Source organism: Tyto alba, unplaced genomic scaffold, assembly GCF_018691265.1.
Source record: "Tyto alba isolate M040663 unplaced genomic scaffold, T.alba_DEE_v4.0 Super-Scaffold_44, whole genome shotgun sequence".
NCBI lineage: Eukaryota > Metazoa > Chordata > Aves > Strigiformes > Tytonidae > Tyto > Tyto alba.
This window is the reverse complement of record NW_024881320.1, coordinates 4,665,366-4,682,571: the sequence shown is the minus strand read 5'-3', so window position 1 is coordinate 4,682,571 and position 17,206 is coordinate 4,665,366. Positions and strand designations below refer to the sequence as shown.

The following is a 17,206-nucleotide window of genomic DNA, read 5'->3' as shown; positions in this document are numbered from 1 at the left end:
TACTGTTTTTATTCTATCATATTAATGTTGGAAGAAGTTGCTGGCATTTGCTTCTAGAAGCTATTTTTACAGCCGCATGTAATCTTCTGAAGTTATGTGATACCTCGTAGGTGTCTGGATGCAGGAGAGGTCTGAGCTGAGATTTTTTTGGATGGAAAGCCGAAAGGCTCCTCTCGACAGAAATGTGCCAGCCCCACGCAAACCAAACGCACCTTGCCTCTCCTTGGGAGGGTAGGCAGAGCGTTTCTTGAAGCGTGTCCCCGCATGATCTGCCCTGCCACGCTCAGCTGTTTGCAAACACGTGTCTCTTGCTCAGTGGTGCCGTGAGCTGGAACCTGGCCATGGCTCTGGGGCTGGAGCTGGTCTCTGGTGGGATTGTTTGGGAGAGGAGAGCCCAATTGCTTTGAAGTTGCTGTGCTGTTTAATATTAAAAGTCAGCAGTATTTGCTTGCATGTCTTGGCCAGGTCAGTTTTGTCATGGGGTGTGTTTGCACAGTGAGAGCTTGTTTGGAAGAACGCAAGAGAGGCCAAAACCAACCCGACACTAGTGTGTCTTGCATCTAAATAGATTTTGATTCTGGTTTGCTGCATTCCATGACATCCTTTCCCGAGAACTGGGAATTTTTCAGCCTGGGGATCTTTATCCTGTCGGTAGAAACGCCCAGGGTCACCTCCTGGGTGCGTGCGCAGGGCTGAGCACAGCAGGGCTGCAAATGCTATTATAATATAAATAAATAATCACAGTCCAACTGTGACAGTCGCACCCAGGGAAATGCGGCGTGGCAGGAATACTGAGCTCAGAAATGAGCCGTGACATTATTTTAGGCTTGAAAACACTTTATGAAAAGTGATTTAAAGGATTGCAGCTGTTTGATTTCACAGATGAGGCAAGTGAGAGGGGATGTTGTGAAGGGGCAGAAGGCAGTGGAAACAGGCTTGGGCACTTTTATTCTCCCATCGTATAAAACCCAAGGAATATCCAACAAAATGGGGAAGAAGATCCATTTCAAGTGTATAAACAGAAATATGCTTTGTACATACGGGCACAATCTCCCAGCAGCACATTCCAGGAGTTATTGCTGAGTTTGGAGCTGGCAGAGAAGATCTGGTACTGGTTGAGTGAGGATGTTTGTTGGCTGGTTTCACTCTTAGGTGCCAGTTTTGGGCAGGGCTGTGAATCTGTGGGTCTGGTCCAGACTGAGTTCTGACGGGTGATGTGCAGCGAACAAGCTCTTCTGCAGGGTAGGTTGGTCCCCAACCATATCAGGGTGTACTCTTCCTCCTCACTGAGAGACGTCTGGTCCCAGCAGCTGTCAGGGAGGCTGGATGTGAAAATGGTGTGATATTTTATAATGACCCCAGATTTAATTCCATCTCAGTAAAAAAAAATTACTTGTAAAAAAAAAAAAAAAACTTTGACAAGTGTGCATGGTTTTTTAAAGGAAAGAAGGAAGCTTGGTGAAAAGGATCTGGTTTGTTTGACTTTCTTTAGGAAAAACTAAAATCACCAATAATCAACAGTTTCTTCTTAAGAGCACTGAGTGGTTCTTGGCCAAATTGTAGGGGAAACATTTTTGTTTTCCATATTAATTAGCTGTAATGTTGGGGTGCTTAGTTGAGTTCTGTCATGTTCAGCTTGGGAACAGAGGAATTGTTTGAATGCTCTGTGACCTTTAGCTAAAGGTGAAAAAACACATTACTTACGCTCCTAACCTTCTAGTGTGTCCGAAGTTCATGCTCTCTCAAAGGAAACTTTCACATGAAGGATATTCATTTTCAGGCAACCTGCAGATATTTTCTGTAAACAGATCGATTTCCCTGCATAGCACATGTCCCCCCTTTCCTTTTAAAGCCTCATTTGTGATGAATATTCCCTGGGGACAGAAGGATTCCCTTCTCTTCCTCCTGTGTGGGCCCAGTTTCTTGCTGTGCCCTCCTTACCAGTTATCCTTCTCCCATTAGTGCCCTGACATTTTGGAACCATGGGAATGATGCAGCTTGGGTTCGGATGCAGGTTGGGCTTTCTGGGAGGGTGGTATCAGCTGCAGGAGATGCCGGGGGTCAATGCGCACAAGGTGTCCTCGTGAAGCAGCCTCTGTGCCAAAACAGCTTCTGCTTTTAGGGTGCTTTTAGTGGTTTTACCTACTAGAGATACTAAACAGGTTTGGGGATTGGTAGTATTGGGGTGTGTGCACACGCATATGAAATAGGTGCTCTGTTGTCACTTGAATCCCCATTGGTGAGCAGTATTCCCTCCCTGCAAATCAAGAGGCCCTTGGCATGCCTCCTGCGTGCTGTTTGCCCCCATTCCCTGCACACTGCTTCAGCTGAGATGAGGAGGTAAGCTTAACCCCTCCTTAACTCCTCTGCTTGAGCTTTGAGACCTTCGTGCTTTCTTCTGTGCCACCTCTCCTATCTCCAAGCAGCTCTGTAGCTCCTTCATTAAACTCTCCATTTGCAAAACAGCACTTGTGCAGGAGCGTCCCGGCCGATCGCTCAGTTTTTTTTGGCCCGTGATAAATAACTTCCTTGTCTGAACCAGAGACACAAGAGGTTGGTGCAAACTTGTGTGTTGATTTGGTGTCCTAGCCAAATGGTGGCCTGGGGGGGGAAATCAGGTGCCTTCCCTGCCCAGACTCCTCCTCCCAGCAGTTTGAGCAGGGTGAGTTAAACCCATCGTCCTGCCATGGAAGGTGCTGTGAGGAGATGCAAGCTCCCGAGATGGCAGGAGCTAGCTCCACTCTGCAGTGACATGATCAGCGTGGCAAGGCGATGCCAGGTAAGCCTGCAGAGAGGCAGTGTATTTTGCATTACAAGTGCAAGGCGCCTTTGCTGCTGTGTTGGTTTTCCTTGGAGTAGTTATTCACACTTTTATCTGCTGGAAGCAAAATGCCAGTTTGTGTCGGTGCTCCAGGAACTTGCAGAACGGAAGAGTTTACGGTGCCAAATGCTAAAATCCCCCAGGCTGTGAAGAGCCTTCTCCAACCACCTCCGAGTGCAAAGAAAAGCCTCCTGCTACCAGCTGCGCAGCTGAGCCGGGGGCGGTTTGTGCCAGAGATTCGAATCCTGAATTCTGCATGCTGGGCTCCAGCTCATGTTTTAAGGAATGACTTGAAAATCAGAAACATACCTTGAAAATACTGACTTTGATCAGATCTGTCACGAGAACTTGGCGCGATCTCTCGTGAGTACCTTTCCAGTGAAGAGTTTGCATGAGCTCTGATCAGCTCAGCGGTGGATTTGGGAAAATTGGCTTCCTGCTGTGGGACTGGGAGAGCATGGAGGTAAAGGAACAGGACATCTGATTCCCTGCTCTGGGGTCTTTCTCCCATTGCCAGGAAGGAGTTTGTATTTAAAGTTCATTTTCCCTAAGATACAGCGTTTATCCAAAACAGTTATTTTCAAGCTACTGTAAACTTTTATGGCTGTTCCCTAATCTGCTTTTTGGACATGATTTGATGCTTTGTTTTTGGTTGATCTCAAGATTGTAAATCCTCAGGGGAAGAATGAACTTTTGCTGCGTATGTGGTTTGGCAAAGGTGGAGACCCACTGAAGCCATTTTTGGAGACTTAAAGCCTTTGCCTGCACTCCTAGCCTGACTCTCCCCGCATTGCCCCACCAGCCCCTGGAGATGTCTTCTGCAGGACTGGGGATTTTTACTGGTTGTCACTGTCACATTTATTCAAAATACTGAGCAGTTCAGGTTCTTTGACCTGAAGGATTTGTTGTGGAGGTGTAAAGAAGTGTATGAGAGAGCTGAGTGGGGGATGTGGAAAGATGAAAAGGTCCTGCATGGACCTGCGGATAGGTTATGGGTGATGTGTGGTGAGAGATGGTGGAGGGGCTATGCTGTGGAAGAGACATGGTGATGGGAAAAATGACCTGGTGCTTTTAAGCTGGAAGTTTCGGATATATTACGTGAAGAGAGCTGCTCACCCTGCATGGGTGTTCGTGACCACAAGTGGTTTCAGGAAGCAGAGCACCAGGCGTGGGGAATGGAGGAAGGGCAGACGGGTCATTCCCAGCTCAAAGGCGCCTGGATGTGACTGGGACAAAAGTCTTGTGATGGAGAGAGACTCAAAAGCAGCACTGTAATGGATGTGCTGGTGCTCTGTGGGCACCTCTGGCTGCCAGGGAGAGGGCTGGCGGCTGGCTCCAGCACCCGGCACTGGTCAGATGACTGGGAAGCCACAACAGCTGAGAGCTGCCCCCACCGAGACGTGACTTTTTCTCCATGAATGGCATATTCAGACAGGACAGCTAACGCTGCTGACAGCCCAGGGTTGCCGGAGAGGCGGGGGAGAGGGTGTTGGGAAGGATGCATTACTGTGCAGCTGGTACGGACGCTAATGGTGCTGGCAGCGGACGTGGCCTCAGTGCAGGGATGGCAGCAGAAATCAATGCCTTCCAAGAAGGGGCCACGCACAGTGTGGTCACCTCCTAAAACAAAAGGCCAAGTCAGCAGCTTCTGAGAGATGGATGGCAATGAGACTGTGTTGGAACAATAAGGGCATTTGTCTTTTCAGCACATGTTGCATCCCCGTAGGCAAGATAAAAATGCATGTATTCAGTCAGGTTTTTATTACTGACCTTATCTTCAATGGTAGAGCTGATTGTGGAGGAGTTGTTTGGTTTATGTTGTGTTTTTCTTTTTTTCCCTTAAATCTGCAGTGAGCTGCTCCCAGGGTTTTGGGGAGGAAGTTGGGCAGACAGCAGTGCACTTGTGGACAACCTGTTTTGATCAATAACCACCTCCTTTGCACTTCAGTGGAGATTTTCAGTAGCAGCAGATGGTTCCTCTTTGCTGGGGAGGCTGAGGGCGATGGGCTGTCTGCCACTCTGGTCCCCTTGCAGCCTATGCTGTGTCTGGACCTCGTTCAGTGATGGCTCTGCTACCACCCCAGTTCCTCCCAGACATTCCCCCTTCCTCTTACTTGATTCAGCTTTGGGAAAAATTATTTTCTCCAGGCAAAGGCTAAAAAGTGCATTTCTCGGTCTGATGAGCAACACTGTGCTGCCAGTGCCAAGGGGTATCCAGGCACCAGAGAGCTTTTCCTTTTATTGCTAAAATAGGTCACGCTTGCTGCTGGCAGAAAAAGATTTAAAGCAACTTCTTATTTCAAAGTTCAGGGTGTGCAGAAGAGGAGTGGGGGGCATCCCCTGTCTCTGGCAAAGCTGCTGGAGTGGTGGCTGTGCCGCTTTGGCCGCCCCACCTTGGACTGGAGAGCTGGTCTGCCTGGCTTGTAGGTGGCAGCGATTGCTAGCCCAGCCTCCTGTTGCAGCCAGGGTTGAGCCAAGGGGCTCAAGCAGCAGGTTACTGCACAAATTAATTGCTGGACAGTCAGAGGCCCTTACAGGTTTCAGGTTGGGATATGCCACTCGGTGCTGGAGGCGTGCTCCTGGGGGTGTGGGAAGCTCAACCACCATGTGCTTCCCTGGAGGACGGGGTGGCTTTGAAGTCCAAGGCTGTGCAGTCAAGTCTGGGCCACCACGTTGGGCCAGTCTCACTTGTGCGTCCCCCTCTGGCTCTCCTTGTTGTGTAGGGAATAGCTCTGGGCATCAGAGGGGCAGGGTGTTCTCTGATTTGGGGAAACACCAGCAGAAAAGCAGGAGGGGGAGAGTGATGGAGCATGTGGCTGGTGTGGCTGCTGCTCCGGTCAGTGCTGTCTATAGCCACTCACCTGTCCTCTGCTCTCGGGAAATACTAGTGGAAACCAGGACACGCAGGAAGGTGAGGTGTGGAGCAAGGTCCCTAGATCCCCCCGAGCCAGTGAGATGATGTTGGGAGGATGAGAGGAGTGTGGGACATGCCAGGTCCGTGGTTTGCAGGGGCACTGGCCCCACTGTCCTCACTCATCAATTCCCCTGTGGTTAAAAGGAGTTCCCAGAAGAGCATGTGTGCTGCTCAAAAGCAGCAGGAATGGGCCAGGCATCCTCTTCTGAAATTAGGTAAGGGACAATTTATAAATAGTGAAATAAATAGGGATGCTTTGACGTTGTTTTTTACTCACTATTCTGACCATGCCATTATTAATTGGCCTCGTTTAGCCTAAACGCTTGGGAGTGCTTCAGCAGAAATAGCGCGTTGTTAAGAAATAAAAATTAGCTGCAACACAACGCTGGGTGAGCTCGTAACAAGCAGCCCACAACCTAATCCTTGGTGGAGGTGGCGAGGAGCTGGGATTTGTTCCTTGATGAGCGTGTGCAGCGCCCTGGCCTGTTTGCCTGCCTGTGGAAGGTGATGAGGACAGCGTGGAGCAGCAGCTCGTAGCTGGGCGAGGGCTCGGGTGCCCGGGGAGCTCCGCAGGTGAGGTGCTGCCCATGCCCGACGCTGTGATTAGCGGCGGGTGCTGGTGCCACCCTCCGCCGGGGAGCCGGCTCAGCTGGCGGATGTGGTGACTGACCCCGGGACGGCTCCTCCTCGGCGTCACTGCAAAACAAGAGCTGGTGGTTTTTAAGCGAAGCTGTCTTTGCACCGAAACTCGGCAGGGAGCTCCTGGTTGCTTTCTCAGCTGAAGACGCGGTAAGCGACGGGGGACGGATCTAATGCTTCAGGCTGCTCGAGCTGTGCTGCAGGTGCTCGTCTGGCTGTGCTCTAGGTCTCCATGGGTTTGCTCTAGAGCTGTTTTCCAAGGAAGCCAGAAGCACTGGGCGTTTGCACTTGTTTTTCTGCTGGTGGGAGGAAGAGAGGAGGAGCGGTTCGCCTTTCTGTTGCAAGACCAGCTCCAGGCTTCCTTTCTGCAGGCCTCGTGTCTCTGGGGTCTTCTCCTCGGGGGCTAATTCTCGCAGCCATGGGGAATGCCATCTGGATGGAGCAGTCGGTAGATGCTTTGTCTGTATGGATGTGCTCTGTGCTGGAGCTGGGAGAGCAGGGTCAGAGCTGCTGTTGGCCGTGGCGTAGCTTGACTCTATGTGCTGCGGGTCAGCGCCTGAGGGTGCTTCCAGCATCACTTCAAACCTCCCTTTCTTCCTCCTTGTTGGAGGTCAGGCGACCTGGACCCGGGCAGCTGCAAGCAGGGGAAGGAGAAACGAAGCACACCATCAAGTGCACGCGTTCAAAACAGAAAGCGAGAGAGGCAGAAAGGCTGCACGGCTGCACGCAGTTACTAGTTTAGTGTGGGGGTTATCCTGAGGTCAGGACAGGACAGAAGATTTTGCTGCAGACATTATGGTAGGTAAGGCAGCAGGCTGAAAGTTTTAAAAAATTTTAAAAAGGGGAGGGAGGGGGGAAGCTTTTTTATTTTCCTTCAGTGGAGCTGTCTCTGTGTTGCCAAGGGCTTTTCTGTAATACTGGATTCAGTCTTCTGGCTTCAGACAGTTTGATTAGCATATCTAAATGAGCATGATAGACTCAGGTTATTTAGGGTCAGACGATTTACCAGGAAGGGGAGGGAGACGGCGCTCTCGGCGCTTCCGAGTCCAGTAATAACACAAAAAGACCTTGAAACTGGGAGTGCTTTCACTGGCTCCCCCTCCCAGCACCCCAGGCAGGGGCAGTGCAGACGTGTCCAGCCTTCCTTGCTGGCAGCAAAGGATGCTTTCGGCACCTCTGGCTGGGCCCAAGTACCTCTTCAGTCTGCTGCATGAAGAAGTGTATCTTAATGAGGCTGTTTTTTTGGCTCTTTAGCATTTTATTTATCTAAATGTTGGCCTTGTGCTGCAGTGCTCTGCTGGGGTGATTTATGGCACTGTAGGCACTCTCGGTGTCTGTCTGTCTTCAGCGATGCTTCTAGTGCTGGCTCAGCCCAGCCAGCACCGTTTTGTGGTGTGGGGCCGAGAGCTGCTCAGAAGGACCCACCAGAGCCAGTTCTCATCAGGGCAGGTTTCTGGCTGTATTTAGGTGGAAAGTGGCTGCATTTCAGTTGTTTTCCCCACAAGACCCTTCCTCACCACTCGCCGCAGCAGGCAGTGGTCGTGAGGTCTGTTGTTTTCAGCATCACCAATGTGAGGCTTCGACTGAAATGGGTTTGGTGAAAGGGAGAGGGAGTTGGACCCCTGTGTAAAGGCCAGGGGTTTGCAGCGTTCACATGGGATGCTGAAGTCTGCCCCAGAGTACCTGTGGCTCCAGTTGACTGCTGAATTGCAGTGTATGCTGTGCTGTGAGCACCTGAAATCTTGTGCTACGAGGAGCTGCAGTTCTGGTGATGGTACCAGCTGCTGTTTGTGCTTCCCATCACCTGCCTCTGAAGCAGCAGCTGCACAGCCCCACGTCGCTGCTACGTGTCCCTTCTGCTTATGGCAGCATGCAGCGCCGTCTTGGTGGGTCACCTGGAGCTGGGGCAGTGCTATGTGCCTCAGCCCTGAAGAGCTTGATCCCCAATTTAATTTCATTCAGGTGATATGCTCAGGAGCTAGCACAGGTGCATAGTTTGAAATGGGATAATGTAGATTTTCCTTGTTGATTCTCTAATTTTAGTTAGCTGGCTTTACCCCAAGCTTTGAAGATGTGGCTTGTTGGTTTTGAAGTGTCTGTTTCTTGCATGCAAGGCTGATGGTTTGGGCCAGGGCAGCTATAGATTCATAGAATTGTTTAGGTTGGAAAAGACCTCAAAGATAGAGCCCAACTGTTAACCTATCATTGCCAGGTCCACCACTAAACCGTGTCCCTAAGTGCCACATCTGCATGTCTTTTAAATACCTCCAGGGATGGTGATTTAACCACTTCCTTGGGCAGCCTGTTCCAGTGCTTGACAACCCCTTCAGTGAAGAAATCTTTCAGAAGATCCAATCCAAACCTCCCCTGGTGCAACTTGAGGCCGTTTCCTCTTGTCCTATCGCTTGTTACTTGGGAGAAGAGACCAACCCCTACCTTGATACAACCTCCTTTCAGGTAGTTGTAGAGAGCAGTAATGTCTTCCCAGACCCTTCCTTTCTCCAGGCTAAACAACCCCAGTTCCCTCAGCTGCTCCTCAAAGGTGGTGGTCTTCAGACCCTTCACCAGCTTTGTTGCTCTTTTTTGGACACGCTCCAGCACCTCAATGTCTTTCTTGTAGTGAGGACCCCAAAACTGAACACAGAATTCAAGGTGCAGCCTCACCAGTGCTGAGTACAGGGGGACAATTACTTCCCTAGTCCTGCTGGCTACACTATTGCTGCTACAAGCCAGGATGCTACTGGCCTTGGCCACCTGGGCACACCGCTGGCTTGTATTCAGCCAGCTGTCGACCGACACCCCCAGGTCCTTTTCTGCCAAGCAGCTTTCCAGCCACTCTTCCCCAAGCCTGTAGTGGAGCATGGAGTTGTGACCCAAGTGCAGGACCCAGCACTGAGCCTTGTTGAGCTTCATACAGTTGGGCTCAGCCCATCGATCCAGCCTGTCCAGATCCCTCTGTAGAGCCTTCCTGCCCTCAAGCAGGTCAACACACCTGCCCAACTTGGGGACATCTGCAAACTTACTGAGGGTGCACTCAATCCTCTCATCCAGATCATTGATAAAGGTATTAAAGGGAACTGGCCCCAATACTGAGCGCTGAGGAATACCACTTGTGACCAGCCACCAGCTGGATTTAACTCCATTCGCCACAACCCTTTGGGCTTGGCCATCCAGGCATTTTTCTACCCAGCGAAGAGCACACCCATCCAAGCCGTGAGCAGCCAGTTTCTCCAGGAGAATGCTGTGGGAAATGGTGTCAGAGGCTTTGCTGAAGTCTAAGTAGACAACATGCACAGCCTTTCCCTCATCCACTAAGTGGGTCGCCTTGTCATAGAAGATCAGGTTAGTGAAGCAGGACCTGCCTTCCATAAACCCATGCTGACTGGGCCTGATCAACTGGTTGTCCTGTGTATGCTGGGTGATGGCACTCATGATGATCGGCTCTATAACCTTCCCCGTCGCCAAGGTCAGACTGACAGACCTGTAGTTCCCCGGAACTAGCTGTCCAGCATGGTGTAGTTCCAGGTGGCTTGTGAAGGACAAACAACAATACATTTCTGGGATCAGAAGACAGAGATGACCCAGCCTCTTCACTGCACTTGGATGTCAAGCTGTTCCTGCTGACAGGGATCCAACATTCCTCTCCTGGCTGGGTGACTTCCATGGTTTTCCTGGGTCTGCTGCTGCCCCTGGGCAAGTGTGGGTTGGCGAGGCACCGGTGTGTGGGTTGGCGCAGGAGCAGGCACCAGAGCAAGGGTGCGTGTAGCACGGTTGTGCTGGGGGGATGCTGGGGGGACAGATGTCCGTGCTGAAGGGTGGGATCCTCCTGCCAGTGCTCCACTGCTGTCATGGCCGGTGGAGAGCTGCTGCCAGAGGGGTGTGTGTGGGACAGGAGGGGGTAACCCTGACCCTGCCAGCCCAGCCTCGGCACCACCGGGACGGTTCTCGAACTGTCTACGGCTCTAGATGGTGCAGTCTAGAGAGAGGAAACTCTGACCTGTTTATACTCTGCCTGCATGGTTAGGGGGGACACAGTTCCTTTCACCTGGAGTTATATTTTGGGAAGCTGCTGTTTCATCAGGAGAATAAGGTCTTGGCATTGAGACTTCCCAAGTGATTTTGGTTGCTTTCACTTTGATTTTATTTTGGAAACATTCCCCCTCCTTTGCCTGAGTAAATAAGCTTAATTTCCATCAACAGGAGTGGAAAAGGTACTTAGCTTCCGTTTGCATCTCTTCCTGTCCTCTGCAAACCTTCCTCCTCCTCCCTCAAATCTGTTGATGTGACAGAGCACCTGACTACCCATGGTCTTTCTGCTTCTTTAATTTTTATTTCATGACATTTACTGAATTTACGAAATTCTACAAAACTTCTACAAAGTACCTCTGAGTGGGAGCACCGGAACCATAAGGAACAACAGGAAGGTTGGTGTAAAAGAAACAAAGTCACAACCAGAGACAGTGGGAGAATTGAGAGCCCTGGAGAAGGTGCTCTGAAAGATCAACAGGTTTGGATGGGTAGGAGGAGGGTTTGCAGGGGGTAGGAAGAGATGCAAAGAGAGGAAGAGGGAGAGGATGAGCTAGAAGTAGAATTGAGTGAAAACCAGCAAATCAATGAAGAGGAGAAGGAGCAGTGTGTAACTTGGCTGCAGGGGTTTTTAGCTGTTTTATTTCAGGTGTCTTACAGGTACCCTTGAGCAGGTGCCAAGGCTGCACTGGAAATTTTAGGTCAGGATGAGGACTAAATCACATTTGTGCTGTGTGCTTCGGCTGTGGGGAATTCAGGTGGCACCCACTGGACGCTGCTCCCTTGTCTGCCCACGTGTAGAAGGTGCAGCAGCGCTGGCAGCAAGGTGCCTCCCAGCATACATCTTTAAAACACTGCTAAACAAAATTGAAGTCTCTTCTGAAGGCAGCTCGTAAACCTTTCCGGCATTTGCGTTTGAAAAACAGTCATAGCTCACAGTGCAATTTACTGTATTAACTTTCTGAGCAATTAATCCACCTATATCCTGCCAGGTCTCCCGTGGATCCTTTGACAGTTCATCACAGGGCAAAGAAATTTGTCAATTTTAATCCTCCTCGCTAATTTTTAGGTTATGTTTTCTTCTGGTAAAACCAAATGCTGATATGAGCAAAGCAGAGCAGGTCAGAGTGAGTTGGGTGACGTCTGGAGAAGCAGGAGCTGGTGCTCACCAGCCTTGACCTTTGTGGGGAAGCTGGAGAGGCACGTCTGCCATCCGGGCCCTGAGCTAATGGCCCGGCATAATGAGCATCCCCATCACTTCAGGCCATGCCAGCAGGCTCTGAGCTCTACCAGCAATTTTCTGACATGGGTTAAAGGAGGAAAAGGCAAAGCTCATCTGAGTGTGGGCAGGGGGAAAAGGAAAAACAGATGGTTCTCGGGACATGCAAGAGCCTTTTTTTTTTCTCAAGGGCACAGCCTTCAAGCCTCCCAGACGAGTAATTCCTGTTTATACACCCACAGAAGGTGACAGTCCTGGTTGTGGGCCTATTGGTGTGTCTTCCCAGACATGATATGTTTATTTTGTAGGTGGATGTCAGGAGCTGCATCACACTTTTTTTTTTTATTTATTTAAAACCAGGATGAGTGCAAACATCGGGAAGCTCATTGTATGCAGCAATTCTGCTTTGGCTGGGACTGTAAGAGCTAATGGTCTCCTTCACTCCATCTGTCTGTTTGTCCTATCCGTGGTTGGACCGATGGCATACTCTGTCCTTCAGCCCCCCATGGCATTCTGCGTGGATGGACGCTAGAGCTGAAGGAGAAGCAGCATCACAGGGTAGCATCTTCCCTTAATGCCTGGATTTACAGCAGGAGTGGAAGATCCCTGTGAGAATGAGTAGATGCTGTCCCAGTAATGCCCTCCTCCTTATGTGGCAAGAACCTGTCCTGGCCCAGAGGCTGAGGTCTGAAATGGCCAGGTTGGAGGTGGAGACCAGGAGTTTGGGGTTGGCAGAGGCCACTGGTTCCTTGTGTTTCCCAAGATAAGAAAAGGAGCAGCACCACACTATTGCCTGATGCTGGGGGGAAACGAACCTAATTCCAAAACCTGGTGCACCTTTCTGGGCACAAGGAGAAGTGGTGGCTATCAGATACCACTATTCCCTTTCCTCCTCTGTTTGATATTTGGCCTTTTCAGCTTTTGTGTGAGAGAGCCTGAATGTGGGGTAGGGAATCTGAGTTTTTTGACTTCCCTGGACCGAGTGCTTACAATTTCTGTTTTTCTTTCTGGCTTCACAGAAAGCTACTATGCAAATATCTTGTTTTACCCTCTGGTGGCCAAAGGCATTGGGTTTTGATATTCCCTTTTAGCCTGCAGCTGTCTGGAGGAGGGCATGGAATCCAGTGCTGGGCAGCTTTCTTCACTTACAGCTTGGGAGAGGGGGTGTCCAGGTCCAGGTTGTTGCTATTTAAGCTCCCAAATACTTTCCTTGCCTGTCACGCACCTTGCTGGGGCACTTCTCCAGCTTCTCTGGGGCTGGGGCATGTCAGTCTTCACTATGTCTGATCAAATAATTTCTGTTGCAGCTGTTAGGGCTGAGTCCCCTACCCACAGTCCCAACTGCATGCACGTGGTATTTTATTTATTGTGGTTTTTTTTTTTTTTTAGACTCTGATATTTTTTTTTTTTGTCTGAAGCAGTTGGAGCTTTTTTGTTCCAGTTGAGAACTGTTCAAAATAGACACCCAGGTGGGATCGGTTGTTCTAATGTAAATATGTGTCAGTGTTACCAGGGATATTCTGTGACAGGGCTTTCTATGCCATTGCTGAAGGTCTTACTTAATTAGATGATTAGTCTTCTGGTCAAGTATCTATCCACAAATAAAAAATAGCAGTTGAATATAGCAGCTAAAATACTGTTGCTGGAATCAGTCTGTGGCACAGAGCAGGAGGGCTTCTTATTTAATTAAAATCAGGAACATACTGTACTGTACTCTCCAAGGGTCAAGGAACAAAAGGGACGTACACATAATAAGTAGCAAACTGTCCTTTCAAACCCCTTGAGCTCAGCCCAGGGGAGCTGTGTTTAAAGGGACACTCTCAAGATAACATTTGTGATTTTTCTTCTTTCTTTCTTTCTTTTTTTCTTTCTCCATACTGCTGCGTGGATTATTGAAGATGAACATATCCTGTGACTTTTAATTTCCTTCTTACCTGCTCTTCCTTGTGGATTTGAAGTTGTCATCAGGACTGCTTGGATACCAAAAATCCCTGTGTGCATGCTCAGTGGCTGGGTTGAGCTTACTGGGATGCCATCCCAGGAGCCAGCCTGCAAGCGGCCCCAGTGAAAGGCTGGAGGCAGATGGGGCCAGGGGCTGAGCTGCCATCCCAGTGCGTTGTGGCACTGGGAATTACTGGGAACCCTTCTGTGGGGCGGGGAAAAGCACTGAGCTTTGTGGTCCAGCACCCAGTGCTTCAAAGGAGGAGAATCTATATAGTTTCTTCCGAGTTGTCATGGTTCAATGCTTGCTTGAAAGTTGCCACCAGCCTAACGAGCTCTTCTGTGTTTGTTTCTGCAGGACGTGGCACTGTTGGAGTACCAGCATCATTCCAGGGATTTTGCTTCCCACCTCCCGCCGGGGTCTATCATGCAGCCGCAGCGGCGGCGGCCATCCCTGCTCTCCGAGTTCCAGCCGGGCAATGAAAGGTATCGGCTCCCCGCTTTCCCCCGGCCATGGGCATGTCCCGACTGCCTTAGCCAGTGGTTTGCACGGCGCTGTGGTGTGGAGGAGGGTTGTGCGAGGCCTGGGCAGTGTTATGTTGTGTATTGGTACTGACTGTGCTCATTCTCTGTGCCAGTTCAGTTTTGTTGTGCTAACGCAAGTGACACCTTTTGCCTGCTGGTTTCTTCCTTTGGACTGTTGTGCATTTTAAAGATACCTTAAAAACACCACACAACCAAAAAATCCCACCCCTCTCACTTCTGTGAAGCTACACATCGCTGTGACTGGTTGCGCTGGCTTTCTTCAATATGGAAAATAAAGCTGTGTGGTCGGGCTTGGTCTGTGGCTCCCAAGGCTGAAGGGAGGAGTGAGAAGAGCTCGCTTCCACTGCGCATCTCCACTTCCTCTTCTGCTGCTCTTCCTCCCCGCTTTCATTGTTTTTGTTTCTCTTTCTGTGTTCTCCTCGCAACTTTCTCTGAGCTGCTTTTTTTGTGTCTGCTCCACTCATGGCTCTCCCTTTGGCCCCTTTTCTTTTGTAGCCTCCCGTGGGAGTCTGGCAGTGTTTTTGGGTGCTGCTCAGGGAAGCGCTGTGTGACTGGAAATGCTGTAGATGCTTTAACCACAGGAGCTGATCTGTTCTGAAGGCCACCACTCTCACTCTCTGTTTTGTCTCAAAATGCTGCTCTCTCACAGTTTCTCTTCTGCATTTGATGCTTTAGTGGTTTTGGAAAATACTGGCCTGGAAGTGAAATAAGATTCTTGTTACAGTAGATTTATGCAAAGCATTTTTTTTTATGCTTACACCTTAGTTGGGCTAAGAATAAAACCAATGCAGAGTGAGAGATGAACCTGGTTCTCTAAAATCATAATTGTTAGGGGAAAGGAGAAAGACCTCGGGGTGCTGGATGCTTAAGGGTGTAGATGCAGACAGGACTCTTTTTCTAGTGGCATGGGCTCAGTTTGGTGCTCAGTGGAAACATGCCCATGAGAATCTGGAGGTAAAAAGCAGCCTTCAAAGTTAGATTTGCATCTGCCCTTCTGGATTGTGCCTGTGGCACCTGCCTGTACAGAGGGTGATGTCCCTTCTGATGACTAGTAATTTATTGCAGTGTGTTACACTGCCTTGGCTTGCTTTGATTTTTCAGTGCTTTGATTTCTTAGCGCAGGGTAACACGGTTAAGTTGGAAGTGGGCCAGATTCATCTAAATTTGGGGGAGATGGGTAAAGAGAACACAGCAACGTGCTCCTGCCTGGTTTTGTTTTTCACACTGCTTACGGTTTGCAAAATGGAGAACCAGTTCTGCTCTCCAGTAAAATGAAGGTTTCAAGGTCTGAATATGCTATTTAAAAAAATGTATCTTGGTTCTTCCACATAACTAAAAAACCCCAACTGCAAGCCTTGGTGTCTGCTGTACCGCAGGCCTCATCTGGTGTGGTCATCCAAGCATCTTGCTTTGGCCTACAAATGTCTCAAACTCTCCAAGCTTATTTTTGTGTTGACAATCACATGAATGTGGGTAAATGTTAATTGATGTTGTCAGGTCTAGGTACACATCCAAATACTTATCGTGGTTACTTCACTTTCAACCTGAATGGTGAAGTTTTGGCACGCTATAAAAGGAATCATTTTTTTGCAGCAGACCCAATTTACATTTCATCCCTTTTTCCTGTAACATCTGTAAAATTGAACTTCTGCAAAAATTATACTGGGTAATAAAGCTAAAAATACCACTTAAGTTCAGCTCAGTTGGCATCATGTGCTAGAATGCTGGGATATAGACTCATTACAAAAAAAAATTTGGGGGCATCTGGGGATGCAGGATGGGGGGTCTGCAGAATTTTTCAAATCCTGTGTAATTATTGAAGTCATTCAAAATGGGTGTCATTGGGGTTGGGGAGGTGTTAGTCCAGTTTGCAAAGCCTGTTTCTCTGCATCTTTAAGTACTACACTTAAAAATCTATGCTGTGGGGTCTTTGCTTTTTCATCTCTGTGGTGTGAGGATCCGCTCTAAAATAGCACCTGATATATTGTAAAAGGAGACTTTTGGGTGCTTGGTTGCTCACCTGAGGGTTCCTCGGGTGCTCAAGGGCCAAGACTGACGTTCTGGAGCAGGTTGGGTTGGTCATTGCCCACCCCAAAAACCAGCTCTGGCTCTGCCTGGTGTAGAGCAAAGCCTGGACAAGGGAGGGAGGTGAAAGCAGCCATCTCTGCAGCTGAGTCCCTTGGCAGGTTCATGCTGGGCGCATCTGTAAGCACTTTGGCTTTGTTCCTGGGCTGGGATTGATGGTTTTGAGCAGAGGCAGCTGGCTCTCAGCGTGAGGGGCTGCAGAGGAGGGAGAGACCAGAGGCAAATGAGTAACATCCACAATGCGGGCACAAGGGGTAAGTAGAGGGAAGCACAGCGGTGTGCTGTGTCTGAAAGGAAGACCCTCACCTTCGTTTTCTGCCTGGTACCCCACCCAGCATGCAGTGTTGGTGGGTGCGAGACAATCCTCCCGCTGAAGCACGTGTCGGTGGAGGGCAGCCCTTCTAATCCCCCCCTTGCTTTGGGTGTTCAGAGGAAGCAGCCTGTCTGCTGTTGGCTGTGGTGGCTGATGCTCATCGAGGATCACCCCCCTCCTTAAAGAAATTAATTTGTCAGGCTGGTGCAAGTGGAATGTGACAGACTGACAGAATGTGACAGCGCTGGAGATCGAGCCCTGTGCGTGTTCCCAGATGGACATCCCTGCCCTGCCGTTGCCGTGTCTCACACTGATCCAGAGCAGTGTCTGCAGCCAGAGAGCGTGGTTCAGCTCTCGGGCCACTCCGTCTTGGTTCCTCTGAGACCACCTGCCCCATGGGCGGCTGCTGTTCACCCTCCTCTACTGGAAATCGCAGGGATTCACTTTATTCTCTGCTTGGTTTTTGGGGTTGACCTCCAGTTTGGCTTTGTCTTCACCTTGGGCAGATCTGTAAAGCCTCTGCAGGCTGTTTTTGCACGTGGTATTTGAGACTTGACCCCATGGATACTTTAAATCCTGCAGAAATCATTTGGGCTTGCTTTAGATAATCTTCCTACAGCGTTGCAGGTTTTCTGTCTCTCCTAGCTGCAGTTTTGCTCTAGCCACCAGGGCGGTGGTTAGTAGTGGTCCAGTGAAAAGGGA

The 17,206-nt window shown here is 49.7% G+C and overlaps 1 protein-coding gene across 18 annotated transcripts in view; it reads left to right on the top strand.

Moving 5' to 3' along the window:
- The window catches only part of NCOR2 (nuclear receptor corepressor 2), a 256,199-nt gene that overhangs the window by 77,901 nt on the left and 161,092 nt on the right, over positions 1-17,206 (top strand). For 17 of the 18 annotated variants that reach the window (XM_042805509.1, XM_042805506.1, XM_042805498.1 and 14 more), the window contains exon 3: positions 13,919-14,046. In XM_042805509.1, the coding sequence (XP_042661443.1) occupies positions 13,919-14,046 (128 nt within the window). Of the gene's footprint in view, positions 1-2,737; positions 2,780-13,918; positions 14,047-17,206 lie in introns of those variants that run through there. The other variant, XM_042805499.1, reaches the window with a different exon arrangement.